This window comes from Carassius carassius, chromosome 40, assembly GCF_963082965.1.
Source record: "Carassius carassius chromosome 40, fCarCar2.1, whole genome shotgun sequence".
In the NCBI taxonomy this organism is placed as follows: Eukaryota; Metazoa; Chordata; class Actinopteri; order Cypriniformes; family Cyprinidae; genus Carassius; species Carassius carassius.
The window spans coordinates 24,533,137-24,558,468 of record NC_081794.1 but is presented as its reverse complement, the minus strand read 5'-3'; the positions used below and the strand labels follow the sequence as shown (position 1 = coordinate 24,558,468).

The following is a 25,332-nucleotide window of genomic DNA, read 5'->3' as shown; positions in this document are numbered from 1 at the left end:
GGTAATCACAGCTAGCTATCAGCTAACAGTAACTACAAAGGCCATTTATTTCAGTTACGGTGACACAGAATGTCATAACAGCACCTCTAAATAGAAATATCATAATGGATCCACATGAAAGATGTGGCTATTGTGGTTTAAAAGCAAAAGGTGAGTGCGTCATGATAGAAGACATCACGCCTAATTCGTTTCTATTTTTACATCTACATTTTGAAAAATGTTCCTAATGGAAGTCATTTTAGAAGCCCATAGGAGACTCTGATGGCTCCAAATTTTACCACGAGGTTGAATCTGGTTGTCTCAAGAGCACCACTCATTCTGAAAGGGCCTCAGGATTCAGAGCCAATGTTCGAGTCAGTCAGAGCTCAAATCGTTTGATGACCCATTCAAACCCAAAACCCCGGCTTACTCTTTGAAGCCACTCAATTGATATGCAGCAGAGGAGATCTGACTTTTAAAAGAGGCCAATTATAACGCCACACAATACAAACATATAGACGTTCTTTGCAAACAGAGGAAGAGAAAAGAATGGGTGAGGAAAAGAATGACAGAAAGGCGGAGACCAGTTGAAAAAGGACAAAAGACATACAAAAGAATGGACAAGATGTTAATGCAATGTTTTACATTTATATATTATGTTATGCTTATTGCAAATACAAACACAGGGAGAGAGGGAGTCCATAAAACCTTTTTGAATTAAATTAATACTTTTATTCAACAAGGATGGATTCAATTGATTGAAAATGATGGCAAAGAAATGTATAAAGTTATAAAAGTTATAAATTCTCTTCTTTTGCTCTTTTTCAATTTATCAAGAGGACGTGAAATAAATGCCTCATGGATTTATCAAGCACTTTTATTAAGAGTAATGGCTGCTGAAAAGGCAGCTTTACATTGACAGGAATAAATAACATTTAAAAACAAATTAAAAAATACAAAGTCGACTCTTTTGAATTGTAGTATTATTTTGCAATAATCCTGTTTAATGTCTTTTTGAAAGCATGGAAATGTATGGTATAATAGCTGACACTTGATTAGTTTAGTCACTCACTTAGGGAAGCATCTTCCAAGAATATCAACCCACATGAGTCAGATCTGTCTCATGCACGTGTGGTTGTTTGTGAGGGGTTTGTTTACGGTAAGTGCAGTTTTCGTGCTCTAAGCCATATGGTGCATGAGTTTATGTTATCTCACCATTCACACAGTGACAGCTGTAGAGTGGCAGTTTGGCCAGTCCTAATGTTCTTAAGACACCAGTGCCAGTATAGTTTACGTGGCATGAGAGAATGAAGCACTGTAATCCGTACTGGGTCACTGATCAGTTTCCACTCACCTGAAATGGTCCCTGCTCTTGATAAAGACCAATACTGTACACCTACTGTATGTTCTCGTGTAATGTTCACTGTTGGACAGAAGATCCAATAGAGCGGAAACATGAATGGTCTGACCATGACTGTGCTGCCACCTCTAATAAATGTATATTAACTTATTCTGCTTGTAGATCAACTATTTTTAAACTATTTTTATTCATTAGAAACTTTAAATAGAAATAATCACAAATTTAATTAAAATATATACATATATTCTTAAACTAACATATTGTAATGTTTTGAAAAAAGAATTTTTTTTTTTTTTTACGTATAAAGTCATACAAATACATACAATTAAAAAGCCATACAGTTAATTTATAAAAAGTTTATATTTTAGATTTTGAGCCTTTATATGCTTTGTATTATATGGGGTCGGTAAGATTTATTTAATGTTTTTGAAAGAAGTCTTGTGCTCAAAAAACGCTGAATTTTCACCAGCAACTACTACAGTTTTCAGTGTCACATGATCCTTCAGAAATCATTCTAATATGCTGATTTGATTCTGATATTTACAGAAACAAACTGACACACATACACACAAAACATTGAGCCATAACATTGAGGGTACACTAACTCATGCAACCCTGGTGCTGGGACAAACTCACTCACTACGGCCAATTTACTTTTGTCCAATTCACTTGCATGTCCTTGGATTGTGGGGAAAAACTGGAGCACCCAGAAGAAACCCACACAGCCACGGGGAGAAAATGCAAACTCCACACAGAACGGCATCCTGGCTCAGCCGGGTCTCGAACCATGGACCTTCTTACAGTGAGGCAACAGTGGCCACTGAACCACCGTGCCACACAATTTTATGTCTAAAGCATCTAAAACATAATTTATAACTTAGCTACATCTCCTAAATAATTAAAAAGCAACCTCCGGGCAATACAATTTGTAAGATTTCACCTTAAATCATGTGTTCAAAACAGCAATGCTGGCAAGTGTTGGCAATAACACAAGCCTGTCTGCGATCAATGAGAATCACTGGTCAACCATCTGAAACCAGCTGTTTCTGAGGTCTCCCCTCTCAGGTGAAAGCAAAAGAGGCCCTATTAAAGGGTTGCAGGTTATTCGGGAAAGCCATCTTTGGTTTCCAACTGCATGAAGGACGGAGGGCATTCACCAGGCCAGACACTAACTGCTCCACTAGTCCACTGACTAATTCATACGTTCATAAAGGTGACATGAGAACTCAAAGAGCCTTTAGGCATCATTACACTACACAATACTTTATGAAATGGCAATCAAATGATACCCCAATTTGTTTGAGATGGCAGCGGTGGCCAATGTAACCATGCTAACACACACGCTATCTGCAACATATGAGTCAGTGCACAAAAACAAAATGAGCCAAGCATGAATAAAGGGTGCTAAAATTAAAAGCGGAGCGTCGTCGTGAAATATTAAATGGCATCAAAGATCAGCCAGGGTCTGTGCAACAGCCTGCTAATGCACCGACATGAAATCAATTAGCAATATGGTGTTATTTAAATAAGAACACAAAGAATGGCACAGTCGTTGGGGGCGACAGTCCAAGTCATCCAGGCGGATGGAGTTACCAATTAACCACGGGGTGAAGATTAGCAGCAAAGGGAGGTGAATATTGGGATCTATCCAGCATATTAAACACAGCAGTGGTCCTAATGTATCAGAAAGGACATGGAGTGGTTGTGTCAGCTCTTGCAGGATGGACTCGCTGAACTATTGTGACTCCATATCCAAAAACAAACAAACTAACAAAAAAATCTGAGATCAGATTCAGTCAGATTTACCTCACGACAGTAGAAGAGATTTATGTGTGAGGCTTATACCAACATTTTTAATTCTTAAAAAAAAAAGGCTTCCTATTCATTAGCGTTTGACAAAAAAACTTGATTATAAATTTAATTTTAACTTTTTAAAGTTAATAAAAATAGACCAAATAAAGAAAAAAAAATAGGGAAACAGGGAAAAACTAAATGGAAAAAATTATCAAATTAAATATTCAGGAAAGACAGAAATGAAAATAAATAAAAACAAATAAATGATAATGAAATCAATACAAATAAATGCAGAACAGTGTTTTGGTGCAGATCTGAACGTCTGAACATGTGCACAACCACACAGCTCGAAATGTATCGAAAAACCCTAGAGAGAAAAGGGTGAGCCTCTTAATGAACAACACTTTATTCTATCCAACAGGTAAACACAGGAAGAGAGAGAAACACAAGACCGAGAAAATGAAAGAGAAAGATGAGCTACTGAGCGGTTACATGAAGCCAGTGATGAGGAAACAAATATGAGGAGGTGTCAGATTGACCAACAATTATGCAACAACTTGACAGAGCAGAGGCAGACAGAGTGATACGATCGGTTCATAGTACTGATCCAGGCATTGTGATGTGTGTAAACTCAGCCATCCTTCATCATAAGAGAGTTTGGTTCTCTAAGGCCTCACCTATGCGTCACTGATAAAGCTGTGATGTAACACGGGCCATACGATGCTACCCTGGGAAATAAACCCATAGCGGCAAACCACTGAAGTCAGCCCGACTCGAGCAGCTCAAGGGATGTGAAACTGTCAGCCTGGCACTACTGAAACATGCACACCAGAAATTAAAATATTATTCCTATGATATGGAAGGTACTGTGGAAGTAGACGTGCATAAAATCCATTTAATTGCATTAATTACATTACATTTATTTGGGACCTAGGATTTTTTTTTTATTATTTTCTTTTTATAATTATTATCTTTTTAATCTAGACATCTTGACCTATTGAATTGTTTGAATATACTGTATATAACACTCTAGAAAATGTAGATTATTTTAAGTAAATTATTATAATATATTTATACATATTAAATGATAAAATTAAATATTAAAAAAGTATTGATATTTAAATTAAAAACAAAACTAAGAACAACTAATCTTCTGATTACTTTTTTAGTAAATATGTTTAAAAATGCTTAAAGTAAATGTTATATTGTTAAAATAATTAATTAAAAAATAATAATTAATAAGAATTATTAAAATAATAATTACAAACAAAACAAAAAATGCTTAACTGTCATGCTTACTGCATACAAGTGAATATTTTGAATAGCTTGTGGGCCACTATGGGCAAAGTACAGACAAAGATTGGTGGACACGCAATAAAGTGTAATATCATCCGACGCAGCTCCGTGGAGAAAGGCGGTGTAAACCGGGCTCGAAACGGCGTCGTTGTTCCCAGTAGGCCTACAGTGTTTGCAGCTGAAGTTAGTGCCGCCGGCGGAGTGATATATTTGTTAGTTATTTACAGTACGTTTTATAGCACACGCTCATGATATACAAGATCGCGTAAAAAGTTGAATTTGTTATCGCGCACAAGTTTCCGCATACTGTCACGTCTCTGTCAAACCACGGTAAGTTCATTTTCCTCCAGCATTCTGCAACATTTTAGATTCTATGGACAGTTTGTGTTTATCGCGCGTGTCTAATAACTGCTGTCTAGGGGGAGCATTTTATTTCCAGTCTTCAAGTACTTTTTCAGAAGTTAGCTCTGTGGCTAGTAACTCAACCCTCCACATTGTGAGTAAATCCCTCGCATATGCGACTAAATCTTCCTTCTGGCTACTAAATGATATCTTATATTAGCCAATGGCTAATAAATTCTCTGATTTTACTCGCCAGTGTGTTAGTTGGAGGCTAAGTTTAGCACAAATATTTTCACTCGCGAACACTCTCTGACTCTCCGTCAGACGATCTGTGCTTTTTTTCCCCTCAATGGATCCGCAACGCACCTGTATAATGTACCGTAAACTCTAATGTTAAGGAGCACAAATCGCCGTCGCTTTCTCTCAAACTCACATAGAGAAAGAGGGGATTGACGTGCTACATTTAAACAATATTATTTGTTGTATTTTCCTGTCAAAATGACGGATTCCTATGAAAGACGTCAGCTTTTAAGAACAGCTGGGTTTTCTGGTAGCGGGTGGAGTTAATGCGCGAACGGCAATCTCATTGGCTGGCGCTCACCTATTATCGTCCCTGTTTTGATTTCAGCAAATCAGTTCGAGCGAACACACAAAACTTGATTAATATTCATGAACCCAGCAGCTCATTAATCTTTAGTAATCCTTATTGTGTTTTATATTTTTTATTAGTAGAAATCGTATTATTATTATCTTATCAGTATATTTTTTTTGTACTTTTTTTCTTTTTTTTACAGAAACACTGAATGACCAAAAGAGCACCACCACCAGTCCAGTTAAAATGTTCAGTTAAAACGACTAATAAGCATTCAAACATGGTTATCAAGTTTACTTCTAATTACTAAAGTTCTATTCTTAAGTGATACTTGATTATTATAAAGCTTGACTGACTGGCGAGTAAACTAAAATAATTACTAGCCAATGGCGATTCAATTGCCAAGGTGTCCGTAGAGGGTTGTAAGTTGTTATGTAGAAACAACATTGTATCACTACACATGTTTGAATCCTTTCCTTTGGAATTAAATACAACATTATTAATGCGTACGAAAACAGTGCAGTGTATCATCCGGTTGGGCTACGGAGTTGAGAGAATGAGCTGCTTCAGCAAGAGTCGGCTGTTTCAAAACTTAGTAAGCTGCCTAGATGGGCAGCATTTTTGAGCATCACTGAAAGAGAAAATGTCAGTATTTCATTGAGACTTGAGATTAAATAAACTGCTTAAGTATTATAGATCTTGCAGTATTCATTTTCACAAACATTTACAAATTGTCGGTTAAAAACAAAAAAGGGGTTGGTAAAAACATTGAGTGGCTGGTAGATTTTGAAATCCACCAGCCACAGTGGCCGGTGGACAAAAAAGTTCATTTCCATCCCTGGTGTGCATGCTGATGATAAAGCATGCATGAATGCAGGTGTGTTTACGCTGACATCTATGTGTGCATCTCTTCCAGATACTATGTCCCCTCTCTTTATTGTGTGACATGCTAGTTGTCATGACTACAGAGAAGCGGGTGTGGACCGACTTAGACACCTGTTGCTATTAGCCTGATGGAGAATGGTGATGAGAGGGGGCAGCTGTAGCTGTAGAGGGGCCTCACTGGGGGAAGACATACACACACACAGGAAGGGTTGTAACTCCCTGTAACACTGACACACACATTGCAAGTAATATATCATTGACAGATGGCCATTCTGCTCCAACAGTAAGGGTTAGAGAAAAACAGAACATTAATCATAGCAAGACGAGCAGAAAGGAGGGAAATGAAGAGCAAAAGAGATGCATTAATCATTACTAAACACAAAGATGCACAAAGTGCATCTTCTGTCTTGTTCTATTCGATCTCTATTAAAACCTTGAGATGAATAGACCTCACAAAAATTGAAATTATCTTTATTTTGTCATTGACTTGTTGCAAACCTGTATACTATTATGTATTGCTTAATCAGAAAAACAAAAACATTTGTATAATTATTTAAGTTAAAAACCATTGTCCAGCTTGATATTTTTGTGGAAAATGTGTTGCATGATTTATTTATAGAATTATTTGATAATTAGAAAGCTCAAAAGAACAGGATATATTTGAATTAGACATGTTTCACAACATTATAAATATCTTTTGCTGTCACTTTTGATTAATGTAATGCATTCTTGTGCAATAAAAGTATTAATTTATTTTAGGAAAATAAAAAAATCTTACTGACCACAAACATTTGAATGATAGTGTAAATGACATCTGTTCCTTAAGCTAGCATATGACTTCAGAAGTCTCTTGAAAACAGCACACAAGTTGGACAACTACAGTACTGATAAAGATGCCACCGACCTGGCAATATTTAACAATTCTCTGTTTGTGTGTTTGAGAAAAAAAGAGAAAAAAAAACATAACTAAAACAATTAACACACACATAAAACATGTACAATTTCTTTCACACATGTAATAACCCTTAATGAGTTTGGTCACAGCAGCTGCAGGTGTGATGCCACATTAAATAAGGCAGATCAGTTTCACACTTCAACATGACACATCACTGTTCTCACCATTAAGTCAAAGGTGGAGGGAACTCTACTTTCTGGAGATGTGAGAAACTACACCACAAGACGAATTAACAATTTATTTTTATTTGTTTGTATAAAATGTTAGCAGTGTAATGAATGAAGATATGACAAACCTTTCCTGAAAATCGTGATCCTTTTGGTTGTCCCTCAGAAGCAGAATCAATTGTTCTCTCTTTAACCTTCATCAAGAAACTCTGTGTAACAAGGCAGGCTTCCATGACACCTGTCTGAACATGAGGTTTCTGCTCCACACTGTGCTCTGGAGATAGGACAAGCAATTCACAGAGCCGTCCACTCTGCATACGTGACGTCTGCAGGCCTGACGTACAAGGCGGAGTCAAACAATAGGTCCAAACACAAACCGTGCAGTCTTGAAAAGGCTGTGACCTTCGAGTTGCCCTTTCAAAGCCAAGAGCTGTGCTTTGAGAAGGTGAAAGCTATCTGATGGGCTAGCCACCCCCTTCATTCCACTCTTTCATCTCACCATCCCTTCTCCGACACGGTACCCCAACAATGGTGTCTCTTCTTACAAGGGCCTTGAGTGCCTCCTCTGTTCTAGTGCTGCCAACCTGATACAAGCTACTTGGCAATGATTGTTCCTTTACTTTTTTAACATCATCGGTCTGTAGGTCACTCTGTGCTAGGCTAAGCTAGACGGCTGTAAAAATACTTTGCTTCCATGCAACAAAGTATGAAAAAAAAAAACAATAGGTCAAATAAGCTGAGTGTTCAAATACTTCAATTATTATAATGACAGGGGTAAATTATAAATTAATAATGACTTTTGTATGGTTCCTTGCATAATACCATGTTATGACCTCAAATATAAATTTACCACAGTGCATCATTTGTAAACTAATACATTTTGATGTTTGCATCACATAATCAGCTCCATATGTATTGTTTTTCTGATGTAGTAAGCTTGCTCGATAGCTCACCCGGTGCATCAATGCACTTGAATTGTACTTTCACAAATCCCGTAAACCACATGCTACTATAAAATAACTCAAATACTTGAGAAGCAAGATATAGTGGCAAGGTTGCTTCACAAAACATTTTATCTCATGTTTGCTTTTGATAAATTTATCATTTGTCAAACGCGACGGAGCATTAACCTTTCAGTGCCACTTAACAGATATCTCATTTATAATACACTGAGATATGAACACAAAAATAACTTCTGTTGTGGACAAATCTGAACACACTTTTATTGCCACTCATTGGACAATGCACTTTTAAAGAGTAATGAAGCATGTAAGAAGCTATGTGCAACATATACATTTTTCAGAAAGCATGAGTTGGTATTAATACTACATGCCTAGATTTAATCTTCCATACCTAAAATATGTACTTCAAAATAAGATTCAGTATATAAAATTACAATGATATTTTGACAGTCATAATTGTGTCTTAAGCTCGCCAATAGACAATAGCAGTGGCTGTTTCAGTAAAACACAAGCCAATTGTGTAATATTGGACTATTTGTCAAAATGCAAAGGAACTGAAATGGAGTCTGGGTTTTATGTTAGTCTTGGCTTTGACCGTGTGGCTGCATTTACATTGTCCTTGGCCTAAGTACTGTTTCCTGGCAACTTGGTCAAAACACTATAAAGATGGAGTCCATAACACTCTTCTAATCTCAGTACCATTGGCATTGACTCAAAAATCAAGATCATGCAATGAAGAAGTTCTTGCTCTACATGTGTGCCAACATTAAGTTACACACCAATGCATCAGGTCAAGGTGGAAAAACATCACAGAATAAACAGGCCCTGACATGCCTGGGAATGAGCAGGTGAGTCACCGATACAATTCAAGCAGAGATTAAACTGGAGGTAAAAACTTCATAAAATTAATGGCCTCTGACAAACAATAAATCCTTGTTGGAATCAGAGGACAACAGCCCAATATATTTAGAGTCTCAAGCTGATCTCCATTCTCACTGATGGGCTTTAAAGTTAATACAATAAAAAAAAAAAGGTTAAACACAACCGGACCCAAACACAAACCTTATTTTCCTGAGATTACCTTAGCATTAATACAGCTTCACAGCTGGGACGATCGGCATCCACCCAGTGCACAATGAGGTCAAAGGCCACTTTCAGGTCAAGACATGGAGGTCAGCATTGCACAACAAAGTAGGACATGACCGATGGCTGAGACCACATCACAGAGATTTGCACCCTGAGGTCTAGACAGTTTAAGTGTATTGTCAACAAACTTTTGTACAGAGTGCAGTAAAAGACAAAAACAACAGCGAGCGCAGGCTGTACTAACACCAAAGGGACAAAATTTCCACATAACACTGTACAACTGGCAGTTAAGGAATTCAAGCTTTTGAGTCAGTCATACATTCGATAAACCTCCAAAATAAAAAAATAATAAGTAATACAAAACCACACTAATTACTAAGAAACTTGTAAATACGATGCAGAAAGGCATAAGAGTGAGCACTGGAGGGGTTGATTCCAAGTGAAAGCAAGAACTGCTAAATAAAAAATAAATAAGTGTCTGCAGCATGGATTCATGTAAATGTAAGATTAGAAACCAAAGTTGTAAAACTAATTAAGAAAAAAAGTTATTTATATTTAATAAAGAATATTTTCATAAACTGGAGGTTAAAACATCATCGAGTAAATCGCATTGTTTGTGTGTGCATAGTTATTTTATACTTCTTTATTTTAGATAAATTCAATTTCAAAATATATTAAGCAGTGTTATCATTATCAAAAATAATTACCACCAAATAATCCATTGGCAATCCATTAGCAAGCGGAAAACTACTTGCAGATTATATTTCACAAAGAAAAGAAACGCACTCCATAGTTGTTTGAACTCAAAACAAAAAGAAACCTTCATTGGGGCTTCACGCTGAGCTGAAAGAGTCCAGCTGCGGTTTCTCTGCACTCCGATCATGTATAATCTGGAAGGTGATGAGTTATTGTACTTGGCTGAGCAGGTACAAAATGGCTCCATCACCAGTGTTTTGTCCTGTCTGCTTGGGTCAGTATGACCTTACATGACTGTTCTTGTGAGAAAATTATCTAGAATAATACGAAAATTTACATGACGCTGACAGCAACTCTTCTGACAGCAATGTCTTACTGCTGAGTATTACTGTATCTTTCACATACAAAAGGACACCAAAGTAAAACCTCCTCCTCAAACCAGTTTATCTGACCTTGACTATCACTCATATGCACTGAGCCCAGCCTCACACACACCTAGCATTCATCAGCAGGAAAAACAACATGTTTCTTCCCTATGGGACGCAAATGATGAGGAAAAAATGAGCAAATTACCTCACGCTCATTATGGCTAACAAGTGCAAAAGCGCAAGAAAAACATGAGCCTCGTTATGAATGAGTATGCAGGACAGCAGGAAGGTGCAGTGGGACTGAGTCCAGTGCAAAATTATACCAAATAACAGCCCATAATAAGTAACAGAGAGCATCAAAACACCGTCTATCACAGTATACAAATCAAATGCGATACTCTGCAACATACAGCCCGCTTAAGACCAACTACATGATACACATGGGTCAATGATTAAAAACAGTCGATAATAAAGTTGTGTTAGACTCATTGGGGAGGCCATGTTAATATGGTGCCACTGTCTTGGGCCTGAGATTTTAGGATCTCTAGTGTATTACAAGACCAACAACTCATTTCCCTTCAATAAATTTTCTTATTACTTTTTATTACAGTTGTTCTGATTGTCATCTTTCTAACAAAACTAACTTCATGTATCTGGTCGGCTCACAGTCTCTATGTCTGGTATTGCCCGTGCAGAGAACGAGAGCTCTGACAGGTAGGGTTGAAGTTGAAGCTTTGCCAGACCACAGCTTGTGTAACAGGTATTGAGTGCCACAGGGGATAAGACAGATCCAGCTACATTTCACTGGCTGCCCTAAAGCAGGAGAACTGGACACAGGCCAGCAGAATAGAACATTTATGATGAGAACAGGATGCACAAAACACATTTTTGTCATTCACTGATGAAACACATAATACCTTCCACTTCTGTTTGTATCTTGAAAGGTTATAGTAAGAGTTTGTAAGTGAATTTGAATTAGAAAAACAGAAAGAGGGATTTTACTGAACTGTGATTCAACAGTTCTTACATTACCAAAAATGTATGTATTATATAATCAACTGAAAATTAAATAATCAGTTCAGTCTTTTAAGCCTAGAAAACTTCAAACTCCAATTTACAAAAAAAAGGATTTATCAAGGCAATAGTCTACATCTCAGATCTAAGATCACAGTTCTAAGTCTGCTAAATTTCAAATCAAATTCTGTAATCTAATTTAATAGGCACCCTCATCAGTTCTAAATGGTACACGATCATGTTGTAATGTAAACTTTTATTTGCCAGTTAATCTGTCTGATTGGTGTTAAATGTATTTTAGCCTAAAGCCTCATGTTAAACACCATCTCCATACATCGGTATGAATCAGTGAGCTCTACATTAATTTCAGCCCAATGCTCAGGCATAGAGGCAATCAAGACTGCAGTCAGAAGGTTTCACATGATGCTAGAGAACCCTTCAGCACACTGCACTCCTCTTCAAGCACAAGACTTATCAACGGAGCCCACCTCACCAGATTAAGAGGCGAGGAAAGGTGAAAGAGAGAGGAAGATCAGACGGTGAGTTCAGAATAGGATGGGTCTGTATACAACAGAAAAGAAGCATTTGCTAAACCACTTAAAGAAAGCCCACATGTCGACAGGAAGAGCTTTTTTAAGGTCAGACAGTCTATTAGTGAGGCTTTACACATCCATTTAACTTCTCAGCTCGCATTGTAAACACTGGTATCACCGTAAACAACTAAACATCTTTTTTAATACACTTCAGAGTTTAATTTTTTTTTTTTACAGATTTTAAACCTTTAAATTATTCATTTTATGACCCGACCACATGAATAAAAAATTGGGGTTTCTAGCTTTAAGTGAATGTTTATTAGCAATGAGGCCATACTGTATGCTACTAGTTGATAACATGCATAGTTATTTTCCATTACAAACCACAATATTGACGACTCACCTTGAACTTACAACATTTTAATCCAATCAAATATTTGCTAGAATAAGGACGTCCCTCCCCTTAATGCCACCCTCCTCTGAGTAGCATTAGCAATTAGCAAATCTAGATTATGCTGCAAGAAACTGTTTGTCAAAAGGTTTCATCAATTAGTTTGGTCTGAAAAGCAATTTCATGGAAAATGTACTTGTTTATTTGAATTATAAAACTTTTTAAATCAACTTGTCATTCGTATTGTTTAAATGAAGAACAAAGACTCTGTAATGTATAAAGATAAGGGTCTTAATAAAAACCTGCGAGTGAAAAACTACTATATGGGCCGTAATGGCCCCCTGTATGTGGCCAATGGCACTGTATTCCAGTGATGGACATTTACAGAGCAGGCCAGGGTGCGTACACCATAAAACACAAATGCAGAGAGTCAACCTGTAAAAGAGCCGAGTCTAACAGCTGGCATTTTCCCCAGCAGCGCTGCATCTAAATCTTATCTGCTGAAGGCTGGTTTTGTTAGGGGAACTATTTCTTGGCCCAACTCTGAGCCTAATCAAACAGAATGCCTGTAAAAGGCACCAAACACTACTTTTCCCTAAACCCTTGCGGGCCCTAAAAGCATTATGCTCCCTCCAAAATAAGCCTAGAAAACAACAGCCGGGTCATCAAGTGCAAACCTTGAGAACACTAAGAGAAAGGACCCAGGGAGCGGGGAGCGCTTCGAAAGCCCATAATCATAATTATACCGAAGATGAATATCTTTGATCCGTGCGGAGCCGTGGGGTGGCAAGAGCGACGTCATGCGGGAGGCTTGTTCTGCTAATTTGCTCTCTCAGTTATTGGACTCAAGGTGAGAGCAATTTCAATGTCCTCAGAGAGACACAAGGAGCAGAAAGATGGCAGAAACTGAATACAGAAGGCCAAAGCGGTGGCTTTGTGGTGCACAATGGAGGGAATTTGCCACATTATCAGGTACGACCCGAGCTCGGCTTTGTTTACCCGCCAAGGTCTTTAAAGGGAAACTATGAGGTCTATTCTTCCTTACACATCTTTCCTTTCTTTGTAGAAGGAGCGGTGTCCAAACCACCTGTGCTATCCTATAAAAGATGCATCATGGGTAAACACTGTACTATGAATTAAATTTTTGAAGAGACAAAGGATAATTGCATGAACTTTTTAAAATAATAATCCAAAGTGAATCTGATCAATATAACTAGATTTTTTGTAAGCATGCATCCTTAAGCAGACCTTGCATCCTTTGAGTTCATCAGCACTTATGTTGTTTCATGAAGGGGGCAAGAAAAGAAAAAAACGAACAATGGCCCTGACCTTGTTCTCATGGCAACAGTGCACAACCCACTTTTTATGGGCGAGAGGGGGAAAAAACACACGCTAGTGAGCAGACCAGTTAACAGGAGACACATCAAATAATAAATAATAATATGTTTTATTTTTATAGCGCCTTTCATGAACCCAAGGACGCTTTACAAAATAATAAAATACACCAGACAGTCAAGAGCCCAAGGATGTTTCACAAAATAATACAAACAGTTGGCAAAAAAAAAGGTAATCTCATCCACATCCAAATCTCATTCACTGCTAATATGTTTTTAGGAGCATACAGCATGTGTATTTACGGCCACAGTGATGATGTCACATCTGCTGAACTGAGGCGCTACAGCGATCTGTCACTCCACAGTAATCAGCGCCAAAAAAGGGCATTGATTGTTTAAATGCTGCAATACAATGGACAGAATTTGAAATCTGAGACTTTGTTTCATATCAAAAGTACCAAAGCACAATGATTATTGTGATTGATTAGTTGCAGTAACTGAAAACAGGCTAGAATAATCAATTCTTGGTATTTAAGAATTGATAATGTTCCGTAAAAATGAGAATCGATTAAAATCGAGATTTTATTCCAGCCCTATATATGCATTTGTAAATATTACATTATAAATGCCGTTACTGTCAGTTTTGATTAAAAATTACTGTACCCTGAGGAATAAAAGTAATAATCTCTTTAACAATCTTACCAAGTAAATTATTACAAAAACAGATATGAAAAATGTAAAAGGATCATTAAATCACAGTTGAACTGAACAGTCTGAACTAATGCATGCATGTTTTAAACTATTACTAATACAACTATTACAATCACTATTTTCACTACTATTATTAGTGTGCTGTTAGTATACAGTAGTTTACATTAATCTAATTATGCCAATTTTTCAATCATCTAATAATGGTGGCAGAAAGAGTATACATGGATTTAATGTTTCTGTCCATTCAATTCAGATGGATTTAAACAATTAATTTGCAATGAATCCGTCAAGAGGAAGTAACTACAATTTTACATTAAAACTTCTATTCCATCCAAAAAAGACCACAAATACAGCTCATGTGAGGGGATTTAATCATAGATGACACTCCACTTTAACCACATAAAAACAGAACTGTCTTAACAATAACAAGCAGTAGAAAGATAAATAAATAAATAAATAAACGAAGAAGAAGCTTTAATCGCTTATGCTCTATAATGAGCTTATGCGATTATTAGGGCATTATGGCTCTTGTCACGGGCCGTCGGGAATGTTTATCTGCACTCTGAAGTTTAGTGGAGGGATGTTTTGCTTAACATTAACATTCAACCACCTTTTAATAAAAGCATTGCCTGTGTGAAACACTAATGAAGAGAAGTTGCTGAAGTCTGGTGTTGTGCCAATGTGCCGAGTTGCCTCATTGATAAGGTATCATCAATGTATAATGACACACAGGTAAGGAGAGGTGACAGCACTGTTCAGCCTCCTCAGCATGTGCTTATGCATGTATGAGAGAACCAATCGCTTTGCAGTGTATGTCTGGTAGCACACGTGCGTCATCACGAGCACCTTACCTTAAGGAGAACCGTGAGGTCAGGGTGTGTTTGTCTTGCTAAATTAGTTAAAGCACACACTAGTCATTTTATCAGCTGAGGGTTTTTTTTTTTCTTCTTTTTTTTTTTGTCTTAGTCTTGTGTCAATGTTCTTTTTAGTTTTTAGCAAAAAATCTTTAGCCAATATAATGTTTTAGTCATGATGCATAATGGTTAAAGGGATAGTGACCCAGAAATAAAAATTCTGTCATTAATTACTCACCCTCATGTCATTCCAAACCTGTAAGATCGTTCATCTTTGGAACACAAATTAAGATATTTTTGATGGAGTGTAAGAGCTTTCTGACCCTCCCATAGACAGCAAGGGTCTTTAACACAATAAATGTACAGAAACGTAGCAGAGAGATCGGTAAAATAATCCATGTGACATCAGGGGTTCAACCATAATATCATGAAGCTACGAGAATACTTTCTGTGCACAAAACCAAAAAAAACGTTATTCAATAATTTGTTTCCACCACGTCACCCTAGCACCATCTTGTAGAGTATCCTCAGAATGCAAACAGCGTATGCTGTTCTGTGTCAGTTGTGCCACGCAGATACTTTTTCTACATTGTTTGTGCTTTGATTTGAACGAAAACAACATATCAGTGTGGTTGGACTGACACAAGAGTTTAAAGGAGTTTTTCTTTTTGTTTTATTGTTGTAGAAAATAGAGACATTTTGGATACAGAGTGTTGTTGTTTTTTTATATTTTTCATCCTTGTTTTTATTTTTTGATTTATTTTTTGTCAGTTTAAAAAATGTCAGTGTCTACTTGTCTTTGTATTGGAAAAGGTCAGAATATTTTTCTCAGTTTATGTTAACAAAATGAACACTACCACATACTAATGTAGCGAGGTTAATCAATACCAACTTGTCCATGGTGTCATAAAACATATTTACCACATGATTTGCACAAGAAATTCAGGTGACATTTGAGCAAGTTCTTGTGTTTGATTAACCAAAGAAGCCAAAGCACATGTAATAGCTAATATATAATTTAAAAGAAAATGATGCACCCATCAGATTTAGCTTTAAAGGACAAGCTGGCATTGATGCTGCACCAACCCTGGCATGATCCTACATCCATCAGGTGGTTGGAAGTACAGAAGAGCAGGTGGCTGCTGTCTAAGCCACCCAAAGCCCATGTTGGTGAGCTCATCCTCTTAAGGTTTACTCCTCCATGAGTGTCTGCCATCAGGGGAAAAAAACACCACAGACACCACTAATAAAAAAAAATAAGTCTTTGTCTACTCGTAGATGGCGCTGCCATATGGCGTGTTGATAAGACACAAACAGATAAGAGAGGTGCTTAGTTTGGTTTGTCAGCAAATCTAGATAATTACTTTCTAGCTTAGACCAGCATGAACTGGTCTTGTTGTTCACCAGCAAACATGCGTGCATGTTTTAGAGCCTGTGTTTATATCTTTTTCTATATGTACAAAACCTCATTATATGTTGGTACTGGCAGTGTTGTTCTCTTTCTCTATTAATGAGGATGACTGCACAAACATAATACACAGCGTCAAAACCATTCTGTACATGCTACTAATCCCATCAGCGCTTGTATAACCAGTTTGCATTGTTATGACCAAGTCATAACTCAGCTGACCCGTCCATGGGTCTGAAGTCAACATTAGCCATACAACATTATACTGGATCTAACTGAAAACCAGGAACCACAAAGGGAGACTGTTTCAAGTTAGCATCTGATTCCATAATCACATGATTATGGAAGCCTGTTTCCATCACAAAATATTAAATAAATAAATAAAGTCACGTCAAATGTTTATCTATATCTCAAAATTCAGACATTTTTACTCAGAATTGTGAGATATAGCCTAAACTCAGAAATCTGACTTACTTTCTCGCAATTCCAAAGTCTACATTTCACAATTATGGATTTTATTCCTGAGAACTGTGAATTTACATATTGCAATTCTAACTAAAAAAAGACATTTAAAAATACCAAAACATACTCATAAAAATGTGAGTCGGCCTAGTTCAAATGTACTATACCCTTTATTCTGTATTTTTATGCATCAGCCATCCCAGTACAGTACCATACAACCAAATTCTACTGAAATCTCGGTTGCATTTTATTTTACGGTACTTGTACACACATGTGTATATATATATATATATTTCTTTATTTGAAAGGGGACAGTGTACATTAATAAACATTAAAACAATGTAAATGTACCCGAGTTAGCTCAAAAGTGCTCATTTTCAACGGTAGTCCCCCAACCAGATTTAAACAAGGCAACCTTTAAAAATAATCACAAGTACAAAATCACAAAAAAAATGGCATACAACACATTATGGTTAATAAATACAATTCATATAAAAATGATATATTTAAATACACACATAAAAGCATTAGTGCCCACAAGTTTGGCTCTCTACAAGCCATTTTTTTGCATTCTTTTTGAATGAAAAGAATGACAAGGACTCTCTAATGGTTGCCGGTACTGTGTTCAATTGCTGAACTGCTCATACGGAGAAGACGGCCTGACCAAAAGCTGTTTTTCTCTGGGGTATGATGCAGTCTTCCCTCACTGCCCCTCTAGTTACCCTAACCTCACTGGATCTAAAATGTATAAAATCACATAGTGGAGGAGGTGCTAAGCCATATCTAATTTTATAAATTAAACAAATGTTTTTGAATTTAATTAGATTATCCCAGGTAAGTAACTGATATTTCCTCAGAATACTACAGTGGTGGTAGTGGTATTGTTTTTTTATCCAGTATTTTTAATGCTTGTTTGTATAATCTTTCTAGTGGTTTTATTGTTGTAGAGTGAGTATTGGACCAGCTTATTAAACAATATGTTATGTGGGATAAAATCATGGAAAAGAAATATAATTTAGCAGCTTCTGTTGAAAGATAATCTCTAATGAATCTGAAATTTGCTAGACTGAACTTATTACTATTACTAACTTTTTTGATGTGAGTTTTGAAATTGAGATTTGAATCTATATAAAATCCTAAATATTTATATTCTGTGACGACCTGTAACCTTTCTCCAGATATAAAAATTTCAGGTTCTATATTTATATTGTTTTTAGAAAAAAGCATGGTAACTGTTTTAGATATATTCAATTGCAGACAGGATTGTTCAAGCCAGATTGAAATCAATGACATGGCCTCAGTTAGTTTAGAGGCAACTTCCTCTGCAGATTTTCCATAGGCCAAAATAACTGTGTCGTCTGCATACATCAAAGTGTCACAGTTCTTACACAAAGATGGTAACTCGTTAATGTATAAACTAAAAATAATTGGACCTAAAATTGAACCCTGTGGAACACCAGTTGATAATAGTAAGGGGGTGGAATTATATTGGTCAATTCTTACACTTTGTGAACGAGATAAAAGATATGAGTTAATAAGACTAATACATTTTGAAGAAAAATTAAATGCATGAAGTTTGTGCAGTAAAACTGAATGGTTAACTGTATCGAATGCTTTACGAAGATCTAAAAATATTCCTCCCACTATCCCTCCTTTGTCTATATTTGATTTAACCTTTTCCAGAAAAAAACATGTTGCTGTCTCTGTAGAATGATAAGCCCTAAATCCAAACTGCATTGAGTGCAAAGGAAAATAACTGCAATTAAGATGACTGATGATTTGTTTAGCAACCAATTTTCCAAAAACTTTAGATACTGTTGGCAAAATGCTAATCGGTCAGTAATTAGATGTAAGAAGGGAGTTGCCACCTTTAAATATAGGAATGACACTAGCAATTTTCCATGACTCAGGAAATTTCCCTTGATCTAGTTACACATTGATGATATGTGTTAATGGACCCTTAATTGACTGACCTGTTTGTTTTAGCATAAGTGTGTCCATCCCATACACATCTTTTGCTCTTGAAGACTTAAGCTCTATAATTGCCTTTTCCACATCGGATATAGATACAGATTTTGGATATAGTGGGGGCTCAATTAACAAATCTGAAGTAATGACAGGTTAGTTGTTATAACAAAGCGGAAGGAGACACAAGCGCTGCATCCGAAGTCGCATACTGCAAGGAGTCAGCAGTGTTTTGATTTGAGGGCGCGGGCAAACGTAAAGAGAACGTTGTGGCATGTGTCCATAGCAAGATAGAGCTGGCATACCACAACTAGGGCCCTATGATTTCCGTGATGCAGAAAACGCGGAGGGAATCGCGGAATCGAGTCATAAAAACGGAATTTACAGTTTAACGCGGAATAGCATGAAATTTGCAAAATTTTGAATGTATTAATCAAAAATAGGTCATTGCACTTACATCAAATCACGATATGGACTAATATCTGTAAATATTAAGCCGGAACGGTCTATTTAAATATGAATCCTGCGTGTTCTGCATGTCTGTGTTAATGAATAGAGCAGAAGCGCGACTTCCTTTGTCACACACACTGAAGCGCGCGTGACGCTCCGGTGATTTCAGTGTCTGCTGTCTCAATAAGGACGTGAACACATGAAAAACATCCCCAAAACTGCTCTGACAGTCACTTCATGAGCATTTGACTGTTTGATGAGTAAAAATGTGACCATATCACATAGACAGAACTGTAAAGTATGTCAACCCGTCAAAATAAAAGTCCGGTTAAAGACTATTGTTCAGCAGAATGTACATAGCCTACTACAAAAAAAAAATCAAACATTATTTTTTTAAAGGTTTAATCACAGAACATTTCTTCCATGTTGTATTTTTAATAGTAAATCCCCTTTGTTTACCAAGAAGTTAAGTTAATTTTCAGTAATTAAAAGATAAATTAAATTAATGTTTTATGTGTTTAATGTTTAATGTGCATCTCAGAAAATGCTTTATTTAAAACCCCAACCGAATGGCACTTAAATGCACTTAATTCATCTGTCAACTTTATTGTCATTGTTCACAGTACAAGTACAGACAGAGAAACAATGGGTAATAATTAAATGTTTATTTTTGATGCATGCATTGCATTCTATGCATTTAAAAAATAGAAATAAAACATTTCTAAAAAAGAAAACTTTGTTGTTAATTTTAAGAGACCCAGGAGTCTTATCTTCTCTTGCATAATTAATATTGCACTTTAATTAAGCAAAAACACATTTTATCCGATTACTCGATTAATTGATGGGATTTTTGGTGGAATAATCGATTACTAAAATATTCGATAGCTACAGCCCTAGATGCCATTATTCTTTAGCTGTATTGAATTATTACTAGAAGAAGTTTAACTAAACACATTCTAAATCAATTGGGGATTTCCACTGAATTTCACTGCACTGTATAACTGTCTCTCACATACAGTCGTGGCCAAAGTTTTTGAGAATTACATAAATATTAGTTTTCAAAAAGTTTGCTGCTAAATTTCTTTTAGATCTTTGTTTCAGTTGTTTCTGTGATGTACTGAAATATAATTACAAGCACTTCATAAGTTTCAAAGGCTTTTATCGACAATTACATGACATTTATGCAAAGAGTCTGTATTTGCAGTGTTGGCCCTTCTTTTTCAGGACCTCTGCAATTCGACTGGGCATGCTCTCTAGGTTTAGGGGTAGCTTCAGGGTTAGTACTTAGTTATTACCTAGTTATCGTAATTACTATAATAATTACATAGTATATACATGAGGAACAAGTTCTGCTCCATATAAATGTGAAAAGTATTATCATTTATTCTTTTGCCAGATACTTTTAACCAAAGTGACATATATTCATGCAATCTAGCTATTCATTTTAAATGTATCAAACCTTGGTTTTGCTAGCAACACATTCTATAATTAGAATTTCAGAAGTAGCACTTTTGTATTGTTCTGCTATAATTGTAAATCAAATGAATGTCACCCTGTCTGACATATTCCAGCAAATACAGTTATAATTACAGCAATTAATCAATCCAAGTTCAGAGTGAAATGGGTGAATTAAAATGACTGCCTGCTGTTGCAGACGCAGGTAAATTAAATGATGTCATGCCGTGCTGAGCTCTCACAGCATTGGTTAATTGTCTTTGTGACTCAGAACCTTGAGACAGAATATCTGACTGCACTCGCCTCATTCACTAACACTGCGATTGGTTAGCACCTGATTATTACAGCCAATGAGAGCTCTAGAGACACTTAAACTAGACCTGTGATTATGTTGTCATATAATTTTCCAAACTATTTTAAAACAAGTCTGTAAAAATTCAGCCCTAAGCCCTTTTTATGTATGTATACATATATTAAACATAAAATATATATTTTTAAATCCACAAATGCATTAATGCCAGTATGGTATTGTATGGAATCATATTCATGCAATTTTTATTTTTATTTTTTGTGAGATATAAGCAAATTTGAGTTTACATCTATCACTTTTAGTTTCTGCCAAAAAAGAAAAGAAAAGTAAAGTAATTGAGTAAAAAGTCAACAATTCTGACTTTTTCTCTCAATTGCAAGTTTATTTCGCACAATTCCAACTTTTCTTTTCAGAACTGGGAGCTTATTTTATGCAAGTTAACTTCTCAACTTTTTTTCCCCTCAGAATTACAATTCTGAGTTGATATTTTGCAATTATGAATTATGAGGGGGGGAAAAATCTTAATTGTGAAAAACTTAGAATTGTAATTCTGAGAGAAAAGGCACAACTATCTTTTAAAACTTATTTTACAGGCTTCCATAATATCAGAGTATCAGTCTTTTGAGTAATAAAATCTGGACCGCTTTGCATCTCACTCTGGCCAGTAACCACCCACTTGTACAGGAAGAGACCACTTGACCTAAAAAACATGCATACTTGTTACTAGTTTAAGCATTTTTCTCTAAATAGCAGAAGCGCTGGACTCAAAGTAATTCAAAGTAATGCTTCATTCAGAACCTGGCTGATTGTAATGGCCTGAGTCACCTGCTTAGTGCCTAGACTGAAAACAACAGAGAGCCACCACAAAAGTACACAAAAATTAGTCAATACAAATTACACAGATACAGAGCAAGGAACAATGAGAGTGCGCAGTCGTCTTTTTGAGGCAGTTATTCAAATATATTCTTCATGGAAAAGAAATAGTAACATGTACCACACACACACACACACACACACACACACAAACTGACACATCTGTTTGGTCTGACCTGGTCATCCACTTTGTGGGCTATAATAGTGGCTCCTTCCTCCAGTTCAGCATCACTTAATGGCCGAATCCGCAGGGCCACCTGCAAAAAAGTAAAAATTTAAAAAAGGTAATGCACTGGTTTCAAAAAGTATTTCAACCCTTAACTATTTTTTAAAAAGCATGCATTCCACTGAATCGAATAATAATATACCAAATGGTACAAATACTCGCAGTAATTTGTATTTTAAGGGCATTTACGTTTGAGTTTGCTGGAGAATCGATTTTGCACACAATCAAAATTTCTTGTGCTGAAATAAACACTGACGGGTCACGGTCTACAATCTAAGTAGTTAATTATGCAGTATGAATATTATAGTTGGAGGTTGTTATTTCTTGTAGAGCAACAAATGCCATCATTTAATATGTAAACAGGAAGTGGCAAGACCAGTTCTGTTATGTTGCTCACAGCCAACACCCACATAAAGTCACTGCAAATGTCTCCACCTAAATATGGGCCACAGATTTACAGAGCAATTTTTATTATTATCATCATTATTAATATATTATTGATTTTCTAATCATATAGAAACTGGCTTACAAAAGGTACGTGACTAACTCACATTTACATTAGCTAAAGCACAGTAATGATGTATTACAGTGGAAGAAGAGAAAAGGAACTTAAACTGCCGCTGTGAATTATTGAGAGGGGGGCAAAAGATCACTAGAAAACAGGTATTAAGCTCCCAAAGAATCTAAATATAACATGTTTAGACTGTCAGACTGAAATCTCTCCGGGGGTTTTAAATATACAAGATGTCAGTGAATGAAATGTGACTATAGAAGTAAATCAGAGCACTTGTTTCTTTTATACATTTATTTACATTAACTTGTGTATTTCTATCACATATTTCCATATAAAGTTATTGGCTAAACGCAGTCGAAACTCTGACATATCTACACGGTATGCACACATGTATAGTTGATGCATATTTATTTATTGTTTATTATATATTATATATATGCATATTTTTTATGTCCATATTTAGATTTCATGGGTTATATAACTGATCATATATAATGTATTAAGTTTTGGATCATTTTAAATTGTTCTGCAATGTAAGAAATTCGTTTTAAACATATAAACACTTCAGTCTCTCAATATAAGCTCATAAGAACTGCATTATGAACAGAAAGATAAAAATACAGATTATAATAAAGTTAAGATGAAGTTTAGCATGTCCACCAAATAACGTGTGTACTACCCACACACATAAAAAGCGTTATGCAAGGTTATTTATTGCATACAGTCTTTAAAAAAAACTGTAAAGATACAAGATATTCAGATAAAACATGTGCAACTCTACAAGTGCATCAGAAATCATAAATGTATATACTATATCTAACATTATACATACATTATTATTATTATTGGTTGAAACAAAATCTACAACTACAAGATGTTGTTAGAATATAAGCTATATATTTAATGATACACACGAAAAAATATGTATAAACAGTCTTTAATCTACATAGATATATACACATATTTGGCTGAACACAGTCTACAAAGTCAAGTGCAGGTAAATAATAAGTTATTGGACTTCACGTACTGTCAGCTGATGATCCTTTGATTCTCCAGTGTCCTTCATCGTAATGGTTTGCGGGACGTTTTCACGGCTATTTGTCAGCTAAAACACGCGCGTCGCGTGAAGAGAGCACAGCAGACGCCGCGCGGTCATGATTCATGCAACAATGCACCTGCGCTTCTCTCTTTCTTTAAAACACGCTGAACGGTCAAACGTGGGTCGCGAGCGTTTCTTCAACGCCAGTGAAGTCCGTCAGGTCCATGTTCTGAGGATGTGTGTTTCTCCACCCACAGTAAACCGTGCGTGAGTGAGTGAGTGTGTTGTGTTTGTGATGTCCCTAGAGATGAGCAGTCACGAGACGTGTCACTCACCGCCGCTGATGCTCCTACACTCAGGTGGACAGAAATTCAGAGGCAGCAGCGAAACCTGCTGGTCAACAACTGTACTGCAGCTTTCTTCCTCCGATTCATATATATATAAATGTGTTACTTATTTGAGTTTTTTTTTTAATTCTTTATTTTATTTTAGCCTTTGTCTCATTAGAAACCCATGATGTTCGCATGCCCCTCATATTACAAACAAACAAATACATATTTTATTCAGATACTGAAAAAAGGTATTAATAATAAAATTAGAGGTCTGCTCATTTTCTGCATTTTTTTTTTAAACTTGATTTTATTGTCATGTTATTGACCTATTTACACAATACCAGTATTTTAAAATCTTAAGACACATGTGGAAGGATAGAATGACAAATATAATCAAACAATAATGAATATTTACAACGGACTAAACTGTTTATTAGATTTTAAATAAATGCTTAATGTGTTTTATTTAATTAGACATGACATAACTCAAACAATAAGTATCCAGCTGCATTTTGTCCTTAAAGTCAACATGAAATCACCAGTTTACTTTCTTAATGCACATTCCTGAAAAAGTCAAGTTAAGTTTATTTGTATAGCACTTTTCATAATACACATTGTTTCAAAGCAGCTTTATGGAGTTTACTTCCTTTAAAGGACAATATACCATTAGTTTTGTGCTCCTTCTGGAGATCTTTCTCTTCACACACACTTTTCACACACCTTTCACACACACACACACACACACACACACACACACACACACACACACACACACACACACACACACACACACACACACACACACACACACACACACACACACACACACACACTTTTCACACACACACACACACACACACACACACACACACACACACACACACACACTTTTCACACACCTTTCACACACACACACACACACACACACACACACACACAAGACAGATCAAAAACTATGAGACCAACCAAATAACTTTTT

General features: G+C 36.1%; 1 protein-coding gene across 1 annotated transcript in view; it reads right to left on the bottom strand.

Moving 5' to 3' along the window:
* The window catches only part of LOC132122463 (kinesin-like protein KIF19), a 41,174-nt gene extending 16,801 nt beyond the window's left edge, over positions 1 to 24,373 (bottom strand). Inside the window, exons 1-2 of the mRNA XM_059532748.1 lie at positions 24,010 to 24,373; positions 22,419 to 22,499 (exon numbers count right to left, since the gene is read on the bottom strand). Of these exons, the coding sequence (XP_059388731.1) occupies positions 22,419 to 22,499; positions 24,010 to 24,048 (120 nt within the window). The 5' untranslated portion in view covers positions 24,049 to 24,373. The remainder of the gene's footprint in view (positions 1 to 22,418; positions 22,500 to 24,009) is intronic.
* Positions 24,374 to 25,332: the final 959 nt, after the last annotated feature.